Raw genomic sequence first — 22,998 nt, forward strand, 5'->3', positions numbered from 1 at the left:
TGTCTCTTTCTCGCACCTGGACGTAGTCCAGGAGGTGCCAGTGTTTGGATCGGGGATGCATCCAGGTAGTCTTCAGGCTGTCCCTCTGCTGAAAAAGGGTGTTTGTAATGACAAGCCGCTGTTCTGCGCAGAGCTCCAACAGGAGGCGCCCATTGTCGTTGCACTTGCCGACACCATGCTTGCCCAGGATTCCTGGCCAGGTTTCTGAGTCTTTGCCGACGCGTGCGTTGAAGTCGCCAAGGATGACAACCTTGTCGGCTGCAGGGGTGCGTTGAATGAGGTTGCGCAGATCAGTGTAGAACTTGTCCTTTTCTGCTGGTTCCGTCTGGAGGGTTAGAGCATAGACACTGATGATGATGATGCAACGCTTGTTTTGAAGGGGGAGTCGCATGGACATGATCCGGTCCGAGTGACCTGTCGGGAGGTTTTCGAGTTTGGAGGCAATGGAGTTCTTGACCATGAAGCCTACAGAGATAAGCGTCGTTCATCCATAGGCTTGCCAGACCAGTAGAGTGTGTAGCCCGCGCCACGTTCTTGGAGTCTGCCTACATCTGCAAGGCGGACTTCACTGAGAGCGGCTATGTCGACGTCAAGTCTGAGGAGTTCATGTGCGATGAGGGCAGACCAACGTTCAGGTCGGTGGCTGTCAGCCTTGTCTAGCATGGTTCTGATGTTCCAGCATGCTAGCTTGAGTTTTTGAGCATCTTTTGAGGGGGAGGATGTGGAGGGGGAGTTCGTGGACATGTCCTTGGGCCCGCGGAAAGGAGCTTTTAGGTGGAGTGCAGTGTGCGCAGTACTGGCCCCACCCTTTACACCCATGGTTCGTGTGCCGTGGCCAAGCAAGCTGGGACGTGGCAGCGAGGTCCTTGGGTCGTAGGTTTTATATCGGAGTGGCCTTCTCCTATGCAGGTTTCTTACCCGGGCTGGAGGGGCCTGCCTCCCCTCCTAGGTCAGACCATACCTGGTCACAAATCACCTGTGGACATGGCCTAGGTACGTTTAATTGGGTTCTCTAACTACCTCTGAGGTAGGTCAGGGACCCGGTTGGATTCTGACGGGGTTGACCAACTCTTTCCCTCAGCTTGTGGAGGAGAGCTGCCGCATTGTCCTGCTGCTTGCCTGGAGATGGTATGAATGCCCCCGGGACCACCAGTGGAGCTCCGTAGATGAGCTCGGCCGAAGAGGTTTTGAGGTCCTCCTTGGGTGCAGTGCGGATGCCCAACAGAGCCCATGGTAGCTCGTCCACCCAGTTAGGTCCTTGGAGTCTGGTCATGAGCGCAGTCTTGATGTGCCTGTGGAAGCGGTCCACCAGCCATTTGACTTTGGGTGGTAGGCCTCTGTGTGGTGCAACTGGGCAACCCACAGGCTGGTGAAGTCGGACGACAGACTGGAGATGAACTAGGCCTCTCTTCGATGTGATGTGGGATAGTAACCCGAACTGTGCCACCCAGAATGAGATGAGAGCTCTGGCACATGAGGTTGTGGATGTGTCTGCCAGTGGGATGGCTTCCAGCCACCTGATGAAGCAGTTGACCATTGTGAACAGGTAGCATAAATCCTGGGATACTGGTGAAGGTCCTACTATGTCCGCGTGGACGTGGTCGAACCTTTGCTCCAGGGGCTCGAGGTGCTGAAGTGGGGTCTTGGTATGCCAGTGCACCTTGGCTGTTTGGCACTGTGTGTATGCCTTCACCCACCCACCGACCTGTTTTCGTAATCCATGCCACACATATTTGCTGACCACCAGCCAGACCGTGGTCCTGATGGACGGGTGAGACAGCTCGTGGATGGAAGCGAAAACCTGCCATCTCCTTTTTTAAATTTTTTTTATTTTTCACACTATAAACCACATTGATCAAGATACATACATTTTCCTTTTCAAATATATACAGTGTCGTTTTCTCCCCCCCTCCTCCCTCTTCCCATCCCACCCTCCCTACCTCCCCTCCCATTCATTTAAAGTTCAGAATCTAAGACACATTAAACCCATCAAACAATGTTGACACTCAATAAAAACAAACAAGAATTTCCACTGAGTCAATTCTTTTCATTCCCTTCTCCTTCTGTCATTTTAGGTGGTAGATGTCCCCGGTAGGTTTTCTCTATTGTGTTTTATGTATGGCTCCCATATTTGTTCAAATATTGTAATATTATTTCTTAAATTATATGTTATTTTTTCTAATGGAATACATTTATTCATTTCTATATACCATTGTTGTATTTTCAAGTTATCTTCTAATTTCCAGGCTGCAAATTCTTTGTTTTTTATGTTACTTAGGAGGAAGATCTCTGGGTTTTTTGGTATATTGCTTTTTCTGATTTTATTTAATATCTGGTTTAGATCTTCCCAAAATTTTTTCACTTTCTCACATGTCCAGATTGCATGAATTGTTGTTCCCATTTCTTTTTTACACCGAAAACATCTGTCAGATACTGTTGGGTCCCATTTATTTAACTTTTGAGGTGTAATATATAGCCTGTGTATCCAGTTATATTGTATCATACGTATTTCTCATAGTTCCTGAGCATAACTTCTCCCATGTTTCATTCTTTATCTTTATGTTTATGTTTAGATCTTGTTCCCATTTTTGTTTAGTTTTACAATTTGTTTCCTCATTCTCCTTTTCTTGCAGTTTAATATACATGTTTGTTATAAATTTTTTGATTATCATTGTGTCTGTAATCACATATTCAAAATTACTTCCCTCTGGTAACCTCAGACTGTTTCCCAATTTGTCCTTCAAGTAGGATTTCAGTTGGTAGTATGCCAAAAGTTATATTATATTTATCCTTCATTTGTTCAAAGGATAATAATTTATTTCCTGAAAAGCAATTTTGTATTCTTTTGATCCCTTTTTTCTCCCATTCTCTAAAGGAAAGGTTATCTATTGTAAAAGGGATTAGCTGATTTTGCGTCAGTATTAGTTTTGGTAGTTGGTAATTTGTTTTATTCCTTTCTACATGAATCTTCTTCCAAATATTGAGCAGATGATGTAATGCTGGAGAATTCCTACATTGTACCAATTTTTCATCCCATTTATGTTCGGGTATCTTCTCCCCTATTTTATCTCGTTCTAATCTAGTCCAATCTGGCTTTTCCCTTGTTTGATAAAAATCTGATAGGTATCTTAATTGTGCGGCTTTATAATAATTTTTAAAGTTTGGCAGTTGTAAGCCTCCTTGTTTATACCATTCTGTTAATTTATCTAGTGCTATCCTCGGTTTCCTCCCTTTCCATAAAAATTTCCTTATTATTTTCTTTAACTCCTTGAAGAATTTCTCCGTCAAGTGTATTGGCAATGCCTGAAATAGGTATTGTACCCTTGGGAAAATGTTCATTTTAATACAGTTTATCCTTCCTATTAGTGTTAGTGGTAAATCTTTCCAATGCTCTAAATCGTCCTGTAATTTTTTCATTAGTGGATAATAATTGAGTTTATATAGATGGCCGAGGTTTTTATTTATTTGTATACCTAGGTATCGTATTGCTTGCATTTGCCATCTGAATGGTGATTCTTTATTAAATTTTGAGAAATCCGCATTATTCATTGGCATTGCTTCACTTTTATTTGCGTTAATCTTGTATCCCGACACTTCTCCATATTCCTTCAATTTTTTATGTTATTCTTTTATTGATATTTCTGGTTCTGTTAAGTATACTATAACGTCATCTGCAAATAAACTGATTTTATATTCCTTGTCTTTTATTTTTATCCATTTTATTTTATTTTCTGTTCTTATCAGTTCTGCTAGTGGTTCTATGGCTAACGCGAACAATAAGGGCGATAGTGGGCATCCCTGCCTTGTTGATCTGCTTAATTTAAATTGTTTTGATATATATCCATTTACTGTCACATTCGCCAATGGCCCCTTATATAATGCTTTAATCCAATTAATATATTTCTCTGGTAAACTGAATTTTTGTAGTATTTTGAATAAATAATTCCATTCTACTCTGTCAAAGGCCTTCTCTGCATCTAAAGCCACCGGTACTGATGGAGCTTTATTTCCTTCTACTGCGTGAATTAAGTTAATAAATTTACAAATATTGTCTGTTGTTCGTCTTTTTTTAATAAATCTAGTTTGGTCTAGATTTACTATTTTTGGTACATAGTCGGCTAATCTGTTTGCTAATAGTTTAGCTATTATCTTATAATCTGTGTTAAGTAAAGATATTGGTCTATATGATGCTGGTGCGAGTGGATCTTTCCCTGTCTTTGGTATTACTGTAATTATTGCTGTTTTGCATGAATCTGGTAAGCTTTGTGTTTTATCAATCTGGTTGATGACTTCCAGGAGGGGAGGAATTAATGAATCTTTAAATGTTTTATAGAATTCTATTGGGAATCCATCCTCTCCTGGTGTTTTATTATTCAGTAGTTTTTTTTATTATCTCTTATATTTCTACTATTTCAAATGGTTCTGTTAATTTATTTTGTTCCTCTATTTGTAATTTTGGTAGTTCAATTTTAGTTAAAAATTAATCTATTTTGTCTTCTTTCCCTTTGTTTTCAGTTTGGTATAATTGTTCGTAGAATTCTCTGAAGTTTTCATTAATCTCCCTTGGATTATATGTAATTTGTTTGTCTTTTTTCCTTGATGCCAATACCATTCTCTTAGTTTGTTCTGTCTTAAGCTGCCATGCTAGAATTTTGTGTGTTTTTTTCTCCTAGTTCATAATATTTCTGTTTTGTCTTCATTATGTTCTTCTCCACTTTATATGTTTGTAGTGTTTCATATTTTATTTTTTTTATCTGCCAATTCTTTTCTTTTTGTTGTGTCTTGCTTCATTGCTAATTCTTTTTCTATATTTGCTATTTCCCTTTCCAACTGCTCTGTTTCCTGATTGTAGTCCTTCTTCATCTTGGTTACATAACTTATTATTTGCCCTCTGATGAACGCTTTCATTGCGTCCCATAGTATAAACTTATCTTTCACTGATTCCGTATTTATTTCAAAGTACATTTTAATTTGTCTTTCAATGAATTCTCTAAAATCCTGCCTTTTAAGTAGCATGGAGTTTAATCTCCATCTATACATTCTTGGAGGGATGTCCTCTAACTCTATTGTCAATATCAGGGGTGAGTGGTCCGATAATATTCTAGCTTTATATTCTGTTTTTCTAACTCTGTCTTGCATGCGAGCTGATAACAGGAATAGGTCTATTCTTGAGTATGTTTTATGTCTACCCGAATAATATGAATATTCCTTTTCCTTTGGGTGTTGTTTCCTCCATATATCCAAAAGTTGCATTTCTTGCTTCGATTTAATTATAAATTTGGTTACTTTGTTCTTTCTGTTAATTTTTTTCCCAGTTTTATCCATGTTTGAATCCAAATTAAGGTTGAAATCCCCTCTTATTAGTATGTTCCCTTGCGTGTCTGCTATCTTCAAAAAAATATCTTGCATAAATTTTTGATCTTCTTCTATTTTAATTGGTACATTTTTACTGATTAATATAGCTACTCCTCCAGCTTTTGAATTATATGACGCTGCTGTTACATGTCCTATCCAATCTCTCTTTAATTTCTTGTGCTCCATTTCAGTTAAGTGTGTTTCTTGCATGAATGCTATATCAATTTTTTCTTTTTTCAGTAAATTTAGCAGTTTCTTCCTTTTGATTTGGTTATGTATTCCGTTAATATTTAAAGTCATATAGTTCAACATAGCCATTTCATACTTTCTTTATCTTTCCTTTCCGTTTCCTCATCATCACCTTTCCTTCTTATCCATTTCTGCTTTCTTGTTTTGAACACTTTATAAGACAACATTTCTAAAACATCAAACATTTCCCTTATTCTCCTATCTAAAATTTCTTTAACCCCACTATCCCCTCCCCTTCCTGAGTTGCCCTTTATCCCTCGTCGGGCAACCACATCTCCCCTCTCCATTTGGATTTGCGAATTCACTCGCAAACGTCAACTGATTTCGCAGTGACCGTAACTCCTCCCCACCCAGCCCCCCCCCCCCAGAAAAGATTCTAATTTTCATATACAACAAAGGTCACTCTCTTAATTCCCTCCTTACTTTCTCTCTTCCCTTTCTTTCCCTTATTAATTCTTATCTATACTCTATATATTTTCCTTTAAATACGCATACACTCATGTACACACCTATATGCATATACACACACACACATACATATATATATATATATATATATATATATACCTATATACACACATACATATAGTTCGTGGTCATTTTTGCTCTCGTTACATGTCTTCATCTCTCTGTCTGTTTTGTAGTTGTTCTGCAAATTTTCGTGCTTCCTCCGGATCCGAGAATAGTCTGTTTTGCTGCCCTGGAATAACTATTTTAAGTACCGCTGGGTACTTTGGCATAAATTTATATCGTTTTTTCCATAGGATCGCTTTTGCTGTATTAAACTCCTTTCTCTTGTTCAGGAGTTCAAAACTTATGTCTGGATAGAAAAAAATTTTTTGACCTTTGTATTCCAGTGGCTTTTTGTCTTCTCTTATTTTCTTCATTGCTTTCTCCAATATATTTTCTCTTGTTATATATCTTAGGAATTTTACTAAAATGGATTCTTTAAAAAAAAATATATCCATTGTCTTGCCTTTCCCTTCTTCTTCCATTTGTGTTTGTGCCTTTGTGTTTTCTGTGTTTTTTTTAAACTTTTCCGGAGAGGGCTGGAGTTCCCCGACCGGCCACTACTCCATCACGTGACTCCTTGAAAACCTGCCATCTCCAAACCACCGGGACAATAGCTCTGAATTGGCCAGTGCTCACGTTGCACGGGAGGGTGGGATGTCCAGGAGATGCAGTCCCGATATGGCTGTCCTGAATTGGGGCATCTCCTTGTCATCTTGCTGTTTCTCCGCCAGTGCTATGATACCAACTCCCCTTGATAGAGTGTGAATACTCTGTCTGGACTGTGCGTCGGCCATCACGTTGTCCTTGCCGGAGACGTGCCTTACATCTATGCTGTATTCCAAGATGTAAGACAGGTGACGCTGCTGTCGGGCTGACCAGAGGTCCAAGATCTTTGCCAAGGTGAAGGTCAGGGGCTTGTGATCTGCGAAGGCCATAAAAGACCTGTCCTTGAGGAAGTGTGGAAGTGGTGGGTGGCCAGGTACAGTGCCAGTGCTCTCTGTCAAAAGCACTGTACTTCAGTTCCGGAGGCCGCAGATGTTTGCTGAAAAAAAGCCAGCGGCCGCCAGCTTCCTTCTTTCTATTTGTTGCGCCAGAACTGCTGATTGTCATTTCAGGGGCATCCACTGTCATGGCCGTCGGAGCATCTGCCCTGGGGTGGCTTCCTTGGCCTTCAAGAAGGCTGACTCCTCGTCCCATGTGATGTCCTTCGCTTTTCCTGCCATCCGGGCGAACATGATCTGGGCAGCCGAGGGGATGAACCTGTGGTAGAAGTTGATCATCCCCACAAACTCCTGTAATCCCCTGGTCATGCTGGGCCTCGGAAACTTCTGGATGGCCTCCATCTAGCTGAGTAGCGGTGTGGCTCCTTCCCTGGTTATCCGATGGCCTCCAACCCAAACTGGCCTTTGGCTGGGTTGATTGTTAGTCCGAACTCACTCAGCTGGGTGTAGTGTTCTTGTCGGTTCCTGCTTGCCACAAGCTTGTTGTCCAGGTAGACGAAGAGTCGGCCCAGAGTCCATTAGCCGCTGAAAGGTCTGTGTGGCATTCTTCAGCCCAATCATCATTCTCAGGAATTTGAACAGGCTGAACGGGGTGATGATGTCAGTCTTGGGGATATCATCAGTGTGTACCGGGATCTGGTGCTATCCCCGCATGAGGTCCACTTTGGAAAAGATCTTTACCCCGTGCACATGAGCCGCAAAGATCTGGATGTGCGGCATGGGGTATTGATCTGGTGCTGTGGCCTGTTGTGGCCTCACCGCATGGTCTCCCAACCCCCAGGGGCTTTGGGCACCATATGCAGAGGAGAAGCCCATGGGCTGTCTGACTGCTATAAGGTCCCAAGCTCTTCCAGTTTCTTGAATTCCTCCTTCACCAGCTGGAGATCCTCTGGAGGGAGATATCTTGCTCGTGTGTAGAGCGGCGGGCAATGGGTCAGGATATGGTGCTGTACTCCATGCTGGGGCATCGCCGTGGTGAATTGGGGGGGTGAGCACTGCCAGGAACTCAGCCAGGACCTTGGCGTATTCGTCTGTGGATCGCTGCGCAGAGTCCAGGTGGAGTGCTGGAATCTTGGATTCTTTGAGAGTGGACAAGTCTCCGACCCTTGAGGTCCACGAGTAAATCTGCCCCAAGGAACGGCTGTTCCACTGCGGCCAGCGTGAACATCCACGAGAAAAGGCTGCCCCTCCCCCCCCCAACTGCAGTTGGACTTTGCGGGTACCATAGGTCCAGATTGTGTTGTTAGCAGCCCTCAATGTGGGGCCTGACTGCCTGTTCCTGGTGTCCTTCCCCGACGCAGGCAGGATTCTGACCTCTGCTCCTGTGTCCACAAGGAAACACCATCCAGACTGGCGATCCCAATCGTACAGGAGTCTATCTTGTTGGCCAATCATCGTGGCCATTAGCAATGGCTGGCCCCGACATTTCCCTGGAACATGCATGGTGGCCTGCATTGGTGGGCTCTGGAATCCCATTTCTAGTGGTAGAAGCACCACTGGTCGTTGGAATCACCTCCTCTGTGGGGATGCTGTTCTCTCCATGGGTCTGCGTGGGTCTGGCTGTTGGGTTAATGACAAGCCCCACGGATGCCGAGCACTCTCTTTTCTGTTTCCACAGAACGTCCATTCATGCTGCGACTTTCCGAGGTTCGCTGAAGTCAGCGCCTGCCAGGAGCAGTTGGACGTATTTGGGCAGTTGCTCCAGAAATGCCTGCTCGAACATGATGCAGGGCTCGTGTTTGCCCAGGAAGGTCAGCATCTCATTCATGAGAGCCAACAGGGACCTGTCTCCCAGTCTGTCCAGGTGGAGCAGGCGTGAGAGCTCAAAGGTCTCAATTAGCAAGTCCCTGAAGGTGGTATATGTGCCTTCTGATAGGGGCTCCTGGATGAAGTTGGCCACCCTGCTCGCCGTGTCCTGGTCCAGGGCGCTAACCACGTGGTAGTACCGGGTGGACTCTGCTGTGATCTGCCGGATCTGGAACTGTGCCTGTGGCTGATTGGACCAGAAGGTCGGCAGCTTGAGAGCGACTGCGTGGTCTGCTACCGGCTCGCTCATCGTTGGGTTTAGATGCCATCTAAACCATCGGGGTCACCAATTGTTGCCACGCGCTACTCGAAAGAAAGCAGACTACAAAGTATTTTGGACAAAAGGAGGTACAGAAGGTCATGTTCCTTCAGTGGCCTATATTAATGACATATGCACAGCACAAAAGCAATTAGGAATGAAACCAGTTGTTGCAAATAATAGCTCAGGTTCACGACAACTAAAATACAGCTCATAAAAATGTGATCATAGGTTTGTTTTCCAACTACCTTCTACTTGTTTTTGTAACTTCAGTTTGTATTTGCCAGAAATTTTTAAAAAATTTTTTTTAAATTTTTCACACTATGAACCATACTGACCAAAATACACACAAACGTTTCCCTCTTGAATATACACAGTGTCATTTTCTCCCCTTTTTCCCCCCTCCCCACCCACTCAACGTTCAACATATATGATACATTAAACAATGTCATCACACAATGAAAATAAATAAGAAATTTGTGTCATCTACTTTTACATACTTAGTCTTCTTCTCCTTCTGTCATTTTAGATGGTGGAGGTCCACAGTAGGACTTCTCTGTTAGGTTCCATGTACGGTTCCCAAATTTGTTCGAATACTGTGATGTTATTTCTTAAATTATATGTTATTTTTTCCAATGGAATACATTTATTCATTTCCATGTACCATTGCTGTATTCTCAGGCTCTCTTCTGATTTCCAGGTTGACATTATACATTTTTTTGCAACAGCTAAGGCTATCATAATAAATCTTTTTTGTGCTTCATCCAAATCGAGGCCAAGTTCTTTCCTTCTTATATTACTTAGAAGGAAGATCTCTGGATTTTTTTGGTATGTTGCTTTTTGTGATTTTATTTAATAGCTGATTTAGATCTTCCCAAAACTTTTCCGCTTTCTCACGTGCCCAGCCACTGATTTTTAATGCTGAATGGTGAACAGTGTTCTAATGACCGATATGCTAGGATCTCCTTTTAGTGTTGAAGCGAGGTTCAACAAAATCAACTTGAGCACTTTCTCACCACACGAAGGCGACCATGTCCAGTTGCATGTACCCACAATTTGCATTTATGTAGTGTCTTTAATTTCATAAGACTATTGACAAATAAAAATGGACTCTTCAATGTTAGGATATTGTTAGGGAACTGGGCAAAAGTGTCATTGATGCAATCTGCATTTTAACAAGCAGATTCAAGCAGGAAAAAGAGATGTGGGCAGCTCTTAAGTTTAGGTGATCTGATGTTAGGTGGAATCTGACTGAAGTTTGCATATTCTCCCATGATCACATTGGTTTTCCTGATGTGTTCCGGCATCCAACCATATTCCAGAGATGTTCAAGAAGTTTACTTGGATGTACTAAAGTATGAATGATTCCTATGGAATATTTCCAAGAAGTAGCATGGACTTGATGGGCTAAATGTCCTCTTCTAGTATTGTAATATGAATGCCAGAACCTTTTCAATGAGATGAAAGATTCCATAGATGGTGAGCCAGACTTGGATGAATATTTGTAAAATTTACGTTATTTATTCTATAATAGATCAACTATATTCCATAATGCTTATTCTATAGGACATACACAGTGAATGGTTGGGCACTGTGGAGTGAGGAAGAAAGGAGGGATCTGGGAATACAGGTACATAATTCTCTAAAAGTGGTGTCACAGGTAGATAGGGTTTTAAAGAGAGCTTTTGGCATTCAGAAATCAAAGTATTGAGTATAGGACTTGGGATGTTATACAGGTAGTTAAATTGTATAAGACATTGGTGAGGCCACGTTTGGAGTATTGTGTGCAGTTTTGGTCACCTAACTACAGGAATGATATCAATTAAATTGAAAGGGTGGCACGATTGGTGTAGCAGTTAGCGCAGCGCCTTTACAGTGCCAGTGATTGGGACCGGCGTTCAAATCCAGTGCTATCTATAAGGAGTGCTACAGGGAATGTTAGATTAGTTATGGGCAAAATATGTATTTAAAAGAGAGAAACTTTGGGGGTTTAGTTACTTCGCAGTAACGCTTCACAAAAGATATCTCATTTAAAATGCAAGAGCTTTGCTAAAGTGAGGCATTGTTTCACCAGTGACTTTGCAGGCAACGGAATTGCTTTGGAAAGAACTTCAGAAGGAGGTGCAAATGGAACAATGACCAGGCAGAGGCTGATAAGGTCTTTCGAAAATTGGGTTTGGCACCTTGGGAGAGGTCATTTGGTTTTTACATGCAGAGAGAGGAAAAAGCAAACAAGTGATTTCTCTTTTGAGAAAGAGAGAGAGAGAAGTCACTTCTACAGCAGCAGTTGCGGCAAACCCCATTTTGAAGATGAGTTACGAGTTCTGAGTTCAGCCTGTGTAAAACCCTTGTAGTCCTTACAAGAGGAAATGGCTGGCTCAAATGTTTCTCCTGAAATAAGGGAAACAAGAGGAACCCTGTGGTGACCAAGAAGAAGAGGTTATTATTTGGAAAACCCATGATGGGGCAAGTTTCTTCGGCAAGACGCTGGAGTGACTGATCGGAGGAAATCAAATTTCTCTCTGAAACCAACAAGAACCTTCCTGAGCGGTAACCATTTAACTTTAAGCACCAGAGCCTGGTGGAAATTATAAATGTTTAATTCTGTGCACAGTATGAGAATTGGCTGATACCAGTAAACTTGGAGAAATGAGAAGTGAATGATTGGACAGTGAAACAGAGAACATTCCTGAAACATATACACATTACATACACGTGTGCTTAGAATTAGAAGGAGGTTAAGTTAATAGTAATAAGTTAAAGATTGATCTTGTTTTTATGTTTAAAGAAAATTAAAAGCAACTATTGTTTAAATAACCATTGTCTTGGTGAATTTCTATTGCTGCTGGATTTTGGGGTCCTCTGGGCTCAAAACAAGAATTTGTACATTCTCCCTGTGTCTGCGTGGGTTTTTCCCAGGAGCTCTGGTTTCCTTCCACTATTTAAAACATCCCAGGTATGCAGGCTAATTGGGTGGTACGGAGTTGTGGGCTGAAATGGCCTGTAACCGTGCTGTATGGCTACATTTTTTTTAAAGTACAAAGAAAATTTACTAGGATGTTGCACGGAATTCAGGTTAGCAGGTTCGGACTTTATTCCCTGGAGTGTGGAAGAATGAGGGGAGAATTGATGAAGGTGTATAAATTATGTGGGGTACAGACAGAGTAAATGTAGGTAGGCTTTCTTCACTGAGGACACGTGGTAAGGATTAAAGGGGAAAGGTTTATGGGAGACATGAGAGGGAACTTCTTTACACAAAAAGTGGTGGGAATTTGCCAGCTGAAATGGTGAATGCCAGCTCAGTTTTAAAATTTACAAAGAATTTAGACAAGTACATGGATAAGAGGGGTATGGAGGGCTATGGGCTGGGTGTAGGTCAGTGGGACTAGGCAGAATAAAAGTTTGACTAGAAGACCAACGAGTCTGTTTTCTGTGCTGTAATGTTCTATGGTTCGAATCCTTATAGATCAGCAATAACAGTGGACATAACTAAGTGTGACTTTGGCCCAATCAAGTTTGAAAGGGTGGAAGGTATGAACTGGCCAAATATGAATTAAAATAGGCAGGCTTTGATATAACATGCATGTCTATTTAAGCAACAGATAAGGTGAGCCAGACTGGAGCAGGGCAGTGTGATGGAGATGGAGTGAGTCTCGTGACGTTGGAGAAATAATATCTAGACGTACAGTACGGTAACAGTCTTTTTTAGGCCCACGAGTCTGTGGCGCCTAATTTACATCCAATTAACCAACGTTTTGAACGGTGGGATGAAACCGGAGCCCCTGGGGAAAACCCATGTGATCATTTCTGCTTTGTACGCATTCAGAAAGGTAAAAGCAATGTGATTCCTTTTCTGAGTGACAGAGTGAGAAAAGAAACCTGGGTCCTTTAATCCCCTTCTCTTTTCTAGCTCCTGTTCCTCCTTCAAATCATTCTTTTGAGCTCACTTCTGATAGAGCTTCTGGTCATTTGCCTTGACATTTTCTGTGTGGCGAAGTATGAAATGTTTCTAGTCCTCATGATCAACACTGGGGGATATTTTACTGAAAGCTATCGTTTGCGGTCAGTTGCTGTGGGGTGATCAATTTAACTTTGGTTCATCACTGTGGAATACTGAGTTGACCCAGTCACTTGAAATGTACTTTCAGGTTGAATACTTTTCCTGTGAATTTTTCAGATACTTTATATAGAGACAAAGGTGCAGAAACAAGCCATTCAACCCTCTAATTCAGTGCTGGAATTGTAATGACCTGTCCCCCATCTGCATCAACAAAATCTTTTCATTCCTTTCTCCAAATTTATTTAGTCTCATAACAATGCATTTTTGGCTTAAACCACATATAGTTAGCAGTGATGATATTTTGATCTTATTTGGGTTCAAATGAAGTTGGATACATTCCATTTTTAAGTTTTAAGTTTGAAATTTTAATAAGAAAATTATTAATCAGGTTAGTTGAAAACAATTTTTCATGCTCTTCTTTGAAATTGGTCTCTCTGCTTTGATTTATTGTAGACCATACAAAATTAATATTTTGCATTATAAATTATAAATTAAAAATAGATTTTAATGAAGTCAAAATTTAATTAATATAAATAATTGCATTTCCACTGAGCTCTGTAGTTTTCAAGCTAATTAGTTCTGTCAACGTTTTCAGTTTTTGTGGGTTCAACCCACTTTTACTTTCATAAATGTTTTATGAAAGTAAATTTTTAAATTTGAGACCAGTTATCCAAGGAAAGTTATCTTTTGGTCGCTGAATTTCGGAAACTTCATGCCTATTCCTTCTTCCAGAAATATTTATCTTGGTTATAAAGCCACAAAGAAAATAAAATGAAGTTTTATTTCATATAATAGAGGTAGGTATGTTTATATTGCAGTGTTAGATCCACATATCAATTGTAATAACATTGAGCTGTTCAACAAAGGAAGTTTTGTCAGACAAAAATGTTGTATATTAAATTTAACTGTGCTATAACCATAATCCCAGAGGTCTGTAAAGTAATTCAATTGCAGGGAAACGAAAGTGAATTTTAAAAAAAGCTTTGATAATGGAAGCACATTTATTTATTGCTGGCCTAATAACCCAGAAAAACAAATGAATGATCTGTATACAGTTATTCAAGTCTTTCCACCATAGCGGGGAGAAAATGGAAAATTCCCAGATACAAAGGAACATGGGAGTCTTCATGGAGGATAGCCTGAAGATAAACTTGCCCATTGAATCAGTGGCGAAGAAGGAAAATGCAATGCTGACATTCATATGAAGAGGAATTGAATATAAGAGCAGGGATGTGATGTTGAGATTTTATAAGGCACTGGTGAGATCTCACTTGTGGGCTCCAAATTTAAGAAGGGGTGTGCTGAGGGGGTTTTAATGGATGTGTGTTAATATTAATATTTAGATTAATGTTAAGCTATATTTCTTATAAATATGCCTTTAGTTAGTTGTGGGTTGGAGTCGCAGCATCTAGAAAGACAGAGCTAATGGATCTGAAGTGGGTCTTAATTATTCAAGAACTGAAGTATCTAAATACTCAATAAGAACTGCTGAAGGAAGCCATCTGTTTTTAAACCAAACCATTTAAGCCTCTTGAACAGAGATGATATCAGAGGTTGTTATGGAGATGGAGTGGTTTTGAAAAAGGCAAGAAGTTTTGTAGAAATGAAACTGATTGCCAAGAATTGGGACTGACACATGATTTGGAGAAATATATTACGGAATTCAGACATTTTTGGACCACTTTCAGAAGTCAAAACCCTGTGACACACACACACGAGTTGGAACCTTGTGGAAGACAGGGTTGAATTACCGTAACCAGAATAGGTGCTGTTATGTGTTACTTCTAAGAAAAGGGGGTCACAGAATAAGTAGATTTCAAAAGAGAAGCTACTTCTAACTGCCTCTTTAAGATGAGAGGGTAGTTTCATTTGGAAAACAGATTCCAAATTCTTCATTCAAAAGAAGAAGATTTGATCCTGGGAAGACAGAATTTGTATTCTCCTTTTCACAGGAGGTACATTGGTGGCTCAGAAGATGGTCACTTCTGCTTGAAGAATATCTATCACAGACAATTCATTGAAAGAATTGTGAGTTTAAAGAAGCCTGAAGATATATTTAAAAGCGCTTTATAATTATTTTTGAACTGAAAATTTAAGATCTTCAAGCAAGTCTAAAATTATGCCAAAGTTTTAAAAATGGACTTTTCAGAGTGGGACTTTTTTTACACACATTTATATTTGAGTACAGTGGGGTTAAATTTAGAGTTAAAGTTTAGTGTTATTAGTGTAAGAACTGTTATTTTTTTTCAAACTTTATTTAAAAGATAGAAAAAAACATAACATATAGTATAGTAATAACCAAAAAATGATTTTACAAGGATATACATATATATATATAAAAAAAAACCCAAAACAAATTAAAAAAAAATTAAAAACCTCACCCCACCCTCCCACCACTTAAGTGGAACAAAAAAATAAATGAAATATATATATAAATAAATAAAAAGAAAATATTATAAATGTTAATAACATTTCAAAGTATATCTAAGTGCATACATTTCAAATACGGAGGCCACTTACTAACAAAAGAAGAATAATTATCATGTAAATTATAGGTAATTTTTTCCGTACAGCACATACTTTCAATTCATTGTGCCAGTGTAATATATTAATCTCAGTATCATCTTTCCAAGTACTAGCAACACATTTACGCGCTACTGATAACACTAAACATACAAAAGCAATTTGAATTTTATCCAATCCCATTCCCCTTAACGAATACAAATTTCCCAACAAAAAAATCGTTGGATCTAATGGTGTTATGTTATTTATAGTTTAATAAAAAGCTATTATTTTGAATTTACTATAGTCTGGTGAATTTTCCATTGCTGTTACTTTGTTAGTGCGAACAAAGTCACTTTAGTCCCAAACAAAATTAAAAGGGTTGCTAGTTTCATAACAAGGTTCACAAGGATGATTCTGGGAATGAAAGGCTCATCATATGAGGAACATTTGACGGTTCTTGGCCTGTATTCATTAGAATTTAGGAGAATGAGGGGGCATCTCATTGAAACATTTAGAACTTTGAAAGGGATGGTCAGAGTAGATGCCGAAAGGTTGTTTCCCATGATGGGGGAGTCCAGGACAAGAGGGCATAACTTGAGGTTGAAAGGGGGCATCCACTTTGAACAGAAATGCAGAGAAATTTCTTTGGCCAGAGGGTGGTGAATCTGTGGAATTTGTTGCCACAGACCATTGTGGAGGCCAAGTCATTGGGTGTATTTAAGGGAGAGATTGATAGGTTCTTGATTAGTCAGGGCATGGAAGATTATAGGGAGAAGGCCAGGGAGTGGGGCTGAGTTGGAAAATGGATCAGCTCATGATTGAATGGCGGGCCAGACTCAGTGCACTGAATAGCCTATTTCTGCTCCTATGTCATATAGTCGTATTTTAGTTCATTAAATTTTGAAATAAAAAGCATGCTTTAGTCATAGAAGAAGTACACCACAGAAACAGGCCCTTTGGCCCATGTGGTTATGCTGAACATGATGTCCAAATCGAACTAAAATCCTGCTGTGTGATAGGTACACCTCCCTTCCCTTCATATTCATGTGTCTATCCAGAAGCCTCTTAAATGATACTTTCATATCGGATTCCACCACTTCTCCTGGCAGCTCATTCTAGGCACCCACCACTCTATGTGTGTAAAAAAAAATTCCCCTGTACATCTCCCTTAAATTCCCTCCCCCTCACCTTAAATCCCATCCTCTGGGATGTGATACTTTTACCCTAGGAAAAAGATTCTGACTGTCCACCCCATCAGTGCTTCTCACTGATTTTATAAACTTTTGTCAGGTCACCCCCTCAGCCTCTTTCTCTGGAATAGAGAACCTCTCGCAATACCCACTAATCCTGGTAAACCTCTTCTGTACCCTTTCTAAAGCCTCCACATCGTCCAACCCATATTACTCACAGTATTCCAGGTGTGACCTAACCAAATGTTTATAGGGCTGCAACAAGTCTTCCTTACTTTTTGCACTCAGTACCCCACCCACTGAAGGCAAGCATGGTAATTATGAAACTGTTAGATTGAAATATATGTCAACTGGTTTATTTCTGTTCTTGAAAGAAGAAATTCTAATTTTTACTGATTTCTGGCTTGTGTACTTCAGAAATGTGCATGTCTTTTCATTGATTTCCGAAATAGCCAATCATACTACTATATCAAAGATGAGTAATAACCTGCCAACTTTGTCATTTATGGCCGTGCCTAAATATTGAAAGACATTTGAATTAGCCTAGAGAGCTCCAGTTTTCTTGAAAGGATAAAACTGTGAGGTGCTTCATGCCAATTAAACATATCATTGCAGTTTCAACCAAAAATTCAGAACATAAAATCTGTTGGTGTCATTTAAATTTTGTTGATGAGATCTCGAACTTCATGTTGAAACATTCCATTGATATCAGAAAGTCATTTTGATGGTTCGGAAAGTCAGTATTCTGCCTTGGTCTGTTCTCAAGTGCTTTTAGGAGAAACCACAGGATGTGGGAGAGATAAGATAGGGTATATTTTCAAAGGTGCATTGCGTTTTATTGAGGAAATGGCTATTCAGCCACCTTCTAAAGGTCCACTGTCTTTATATTCCAGAAATGATTAATAGGTGTGTGTTACCAAGAATTTTTTGTGGCTTCATAAGGATATTATTCTCCTGGGTGTACTGTTCATTTGTCTAACTAATTGGTGCCTTTTCAATTTAATGTTTTATCCCTCTCATCAGTGATTCTCATTTCAATCTTCCCCAAAGGCTTTTTTGCAATTCTCCAGGTCAGGCCACACTTCCTCCAAGGATCTTTTTCAAATGCGGATTATTCAACCTTCAAGTTAAAAGTTCATTTGATTCTGTATCACAGCATGTTTAATATTCAGTTAGAACATAGAACATTACAAAACATTAAACCTTTTCAACAATCTAAAGCTTCCCTACCTTACACCCTCTATTTTTCTTGCATCCATGTGCCTGTCTAATAGTCTTTTAAATTATCTTTAAATTTTAAATAAATCCCTATTGAACCAGCCTCCACCACTACCCCCTGGCAATTCATACCAGGCACCCACTGCTCTGTATAAATAAATCTACCCCTGACGTCTCCAGTAAACTTTCTCTGCTATTTGTTGGTGTCAACCGGGGAAAGTTGCTGGGTATCCAGCCTATTTATGCCTCTCATAATCTTCCATTAAGTCACCTCTCAGCCTTCTTCACTCCAAGGAGAAAAAAGCTCTTGCTATGTTAACCATTGCCTCATAAGACATGTTCTCCAATCCAGGCAACATCCTGGTAAATCTCTGCACTCACTCCAAAGCTTCCACATCCTTCCTGTAATGAGGCAACCAGAACTAAACACAATATTCCAAGTGTCGTCCAGCCAGAGATTATAGAGTTACAAGATTACCTCACGAATCTTGAACTCAATCCCCCACTAATGAAGGCCAGCATAGCATAAACCTCCTTAACTACCCTATCAACCTGTGTAGCAACCTTGAGAAATCAATGGATTTGGACCCAAGGTCCCTCTGTTCTTCCACACTGTTAAGAATCCTTGCTATTAACCATGTACTCCACCTTCAAGTTCGATCTTCAAAACGGAGAACTTCAGTTTTGTTAATAATTTTTCAAGGAGAAAAATGGCCTGGATAATATTGTTTATTGTGCACGAGAAACTGGTGATAATTTTATCTACAGTACAAGTCCGATTATCTGAAATGGTCAGGACCGGAACTATGTCAGACAAACGTTTCTTTTTGGAGAACAGGTCATTTTTTAAAAACTGCCCAGTAGCAACAGCAAATCACTTGTAACAATGTTTAAACAGCAATAAACCACAAGGGAAGGCTTTATAAGCATTAAACTAATGTTTAATTCCCACCAAAAAAATGCTGGCCACCACCGATCACCAACACCTCCTCACCAGGGCCCCACTGGTCCCGGGAGCCCAAGATTCCCATGCCAGTCTGGGAGCCTGAGGTCCACGCTGCCGCTGGGAGCCCGAGATCCCCGCTCCTGTTGAGGAGTCCAGCATCCCTGCTGCCGCAGGCAGCCTGATGTCCCCGGTCAGTTTGGCTCCAAAATTTTTTTGGATAAATGAGGATTTTGGAGAATCCAATTTTGGATAATGGGAGTTTTTGGTTCTGGTCAATGTTAGTTGGCCATTACAAAGTGCTGAGCCTGCTGCCTTGAACTGTTGCAGTCCTTCTGGTGCTATAGGGCAAGGATTTCCAGGATTTCAACCCAGTGATGTTGAAGGACCAATAATGAATTATCTAAGTTGATCTGTAGGTGAAACCTTGCTCGTAATGTATTGCTGAGAAGAATTATATTTTGAATTTTGACTTGTTGTTGCAGTGAGCTGCCTGCAGCCATTTCATATCAAATTCTCTCTTTTTTTTCATTAACAGGTCCACATTAGCACTACTGGTTTAATCGTCACCCCACCACCTAGCAGTCCTGTCAATACCGTACCTCCATGTGCCTTCCCTTCAGAAGGCACCTACTCTGTTGTTCCTGGAGTAAGTATTCTTTGTGATACATTTGTCTGCAGTTCCAGCTATTCTCTTAGAATCAGCCTCTGTCTTTCAAATATCGACCTGTTGTGAAAGTTGAGTGTCATCAATGGAATTCAGTGGCTTGGAATAAAGCTGAAAGCACTCAAAAGTTCAGACAGTAAATCATGTTAATTTTTCAGATCACAGAGCCTTTGTCAGAATTGGGAAAGATAGGTTTATGCCAAAAGGTAAAGAGGAATGGATGGAACAAAAGAAGTATCTGTGATAGGGTGAGGTCAAGCATGCGTTGTAAACAGGGCAGCTGGAATTTGGCTTAAAGTAAAAACACAAAATGCTGGAGAAACTCAGTTGGTCAAACAGTGTCCTTTATATAGCAAAAGTAAAAATATATAACCGACATTTCGGGTTTGAGCCCTTCATCAAGGTATGGAAGAAAGTTGGCAGGCATCCAAACAAAAGTGTAAGGGGAGAGAGGATGGACAAAGGCAGGAAGTGATAGGTGGAGAAGGGAGGGAGGGGGCAGCAATGATCAAAGAGAGGATGGATGGCTGGGTGAATGGAGGGGGAAGGGAGGGAGGAGAACTATAAAAAGTGGAAAGGAGGTGTGGAAGAGGAGAACAGGTTAGCAGAAACTAGAAAAGTCTATGTTAATGCTATCTGGCTGGAGAGTGCCCAGGCGGAAAATCAGGTATTCCTCCAATTTGCGGGTGGACTTGGTGGGATAGTACATAAGATCATAGACAGACATGTGAGTATTGGAGTGTGACTTGGAATTGAAATGGTTGGCAACTGGGAGGTCTCTGTTACTGTAGTGGATGGAGTAGAGGAGCTCAACGAAGCGATCTCCCAATCTGCGCCCAGTCTCTCTGATGTACAGAAAGCCACATGCTGAGCACCAGATCCAGTAAGTAAATCAGTCCTGCGGATACACAAGTTAAGTGTTGCTTCACTTGAAAAGCCTGTTTGGGGCCCCAGACCATGGTGAGGGAGAAGGTGCGGGTGCAAGTGTGGAGGTTGGGGGGAAATTGGTGGGGAGGGATGAGTGCACAAGAGAATCATAGAGGGAGTGGTCCCTACAGAAGGCAGAGAAGAGGAGAAGGGAAAATGTGTGTGGTGGTGGGATCCTGTTGTAAGTGCTGGACATTCCAGAGGATAACGTGTTGGATGCAGAAGCTGATGGGGTGGTAAGTGAGGTTGTGTGTGTTGCAACTGGGGATGGAGGGGGCCAGGGCAGATGAGCAGGAAAAGGAGGAGATGCGAGTGAGGGCTGAGTTGATGGTGGTGGAGGTGAAGTCATGTTTGTGGAGTAAGTCAGACATTTTGGAAGATCTGGACTAGAAGTCTTCATCCTGGGAACAGATGCAGCAGAGATGGAGAAATTGAGAAAAGAGGATAGAATCCTTCTAGGAGACAGGGTGTGAGGAAGTATAGTCAAGATAATTGTGGGTGTTAGATGATTTGTAATATATGTCGGTGGAAAACCTGTCTCTCAAGATGGAGTCAGAGATCCAGGAAGGGGAGACCGTTGGCGGAGATGGATCGGTGAGTTTGAGGTCAGAGTGGAAGTTAGCCGCGAAGTGAATGAAGTTGACAAGCTCATCAAAGGTACATGAAGCAGTCCCGGTGTAGTCATCGATATACCACGGGAAGAGTTGATGGGTCTTGCCTGTGTAGGCTTGCAGCATGGATTGCTCCACAAAGCCCACAAACAGACAGGCGTAGCTGGGACCCATGCAGGTACCCATGGCTATTCCTTTGATTTGGAGGAAGTGAGACGAGTTAAAGGAGAAGTTATTTAAAGTGAGAACAAGTTCTGTCAGGTAGAGGAGGGTGATGGTGGAAGGTGACTGGTCAGGTCTTTGGTCCAGAAAGAAGCAAAATGCTTTCATACCCTCTGTGTGGAGGATGGAGGTATAAAGGGATTGGACGTCCATTGTGAAGATGAGGCGGTCAAGTTCGGGCGAATCTGAAGTCATTGGAGAAATGGAGGGCATGTGAGATGTCGCGAATGTAAGTGGGGAGGGATTGGACCTGGGGAGGAAAGATAGAGCCAAGGTAAGATGAAACTAGTTTGGTGGGGCAAGAGCAGGCATCTGGGTTTACCCAGATGGTTGGGTTTGTGTATCGTGGGTAGAAGATAGAAATGACCAGTGCGGGGATGGGAGATAATGAGGTTGGTGACTGTGGGAGGGAGGTGACTAGAGGTGATGAGGTTGGAGATGATGTTGAAAACAGTGGCTTGATGTGTAGTGGTGGGGTCCTGTTGGGGGGCTAGATGGGAGAGGGTGTCTGAGAGCTGTTGACTGGTTTCAGCAAGGTAGAGGTCAGTGCGCCAGACCACAACACTTATCTGCGGGTTTGATGGTGAGGTTGGGATTGTTGTGAAGAGAGTGGAGGGCAGAACGTTCAGAGGAATTAAGTTTAGAATGCAAGAGGCTGATGTCTTGGTGGAAGTTGGAAATAATAAAAAGGTTCAGCGCGGGCAACTGGCCTAGATGAGATATCCAAGAAGAGGAAGAAGGCTTGAAGCAGGAGAATGGGTCTTGGGTGGGGAATGGAGAGTCACGGTCATGGAAGTAAGCCCAGAGGTGGCGAAAGAAGAGTTCAGCATCATGGCAAGTGCAGAACTCATTAAGGTGTGGGCGGAGGGGCTGAAGGTAAGGTCTCTGCTGAGGGCTGAGTGCTCCAACTTAGAGAGGGGAAGGTCAGAGGGCATAGTAAAGACCAAGCAGGGATCAGAATTGGAATTGATGTTGTGAAGGGGGTTGGAGGGGATTTACTTTACTAACTCGAATTTGGCTTATTTGGAGCATTTCAAAAGAAAGACTTGGTTGTTTGTTCATTATATCTGTGAAATAAAGGCACTTAAAGAGTGAGAACACAGCCAAATGAATAGAATGTTTGCAAGATGGAGGTCAAACTATATGCTAATGAAGAGTGAATAACTGAGCCAGTGAAATAAACAGATGACTTGGATCGTTCTGATCTGGACTGCCTGTATTAGAAACATAGAAAATAGGTCTAGGAGAAGGCCATTTGGCCCTTCAAGCCTATACCGCCGTTCATCATGATCATGGCTGATCAGTACCCAGTTCCTGCTTTCTCCCTATACCCCCTAATCCCCTTGGCCACAAGGGACAAATCTAACCTACACTTAAATATTGACAGGGAACCGGCCTCAACTTCTTCCTGTGGCAAAGAATTCCACACATTTACTACTCTCTGAGAGAAGAAATTTTTCCTCATCTCAGTC

At 41.3% G+C, this 22,998-nt stretch overlaps 1 protein-coding gene across 2 annotated transcripts in view; it reads left to right on the plus strand.

Moving 5' to 3' along the window:
* The window catches only part of sh3rf1 (SH3 domain containing ring finger 1), a 226,605-nt gene that overhangs the window by 164,932 nt on the left and 38,675 nt on the right, over window positions 1-22,998 (plus strand). For both annotated transcript variants that reach the window (XM_069941645.1, XM_069941652.1), the window contains one exon: window positions 19,638-19,748. In XM_069941645.1, the coding sequence (XP_069797746.1) occupies window positions 19,638-19,748 (111 nt within the window). The remainder of the gene's footprint in view (window positions 1-19,637; window positions 19,749-22,998) is intronic.

The sequence above is a fragment of the Narcine bancroftii genome, chromosome 1 (genome assembly GCF_036971445.1).
Source record: "Narcine bancroftii isolate sNarBan1 chromosome 1, sNarBan1.hap1, whole genome shotgun sequence".
NCBI classification, from domain to species: Eukaryota; Metazoa; Chordata; class Chondrichthyes; order Torpediniformes; family Narcinidae; genus Narcine; species Narcine bancroftii.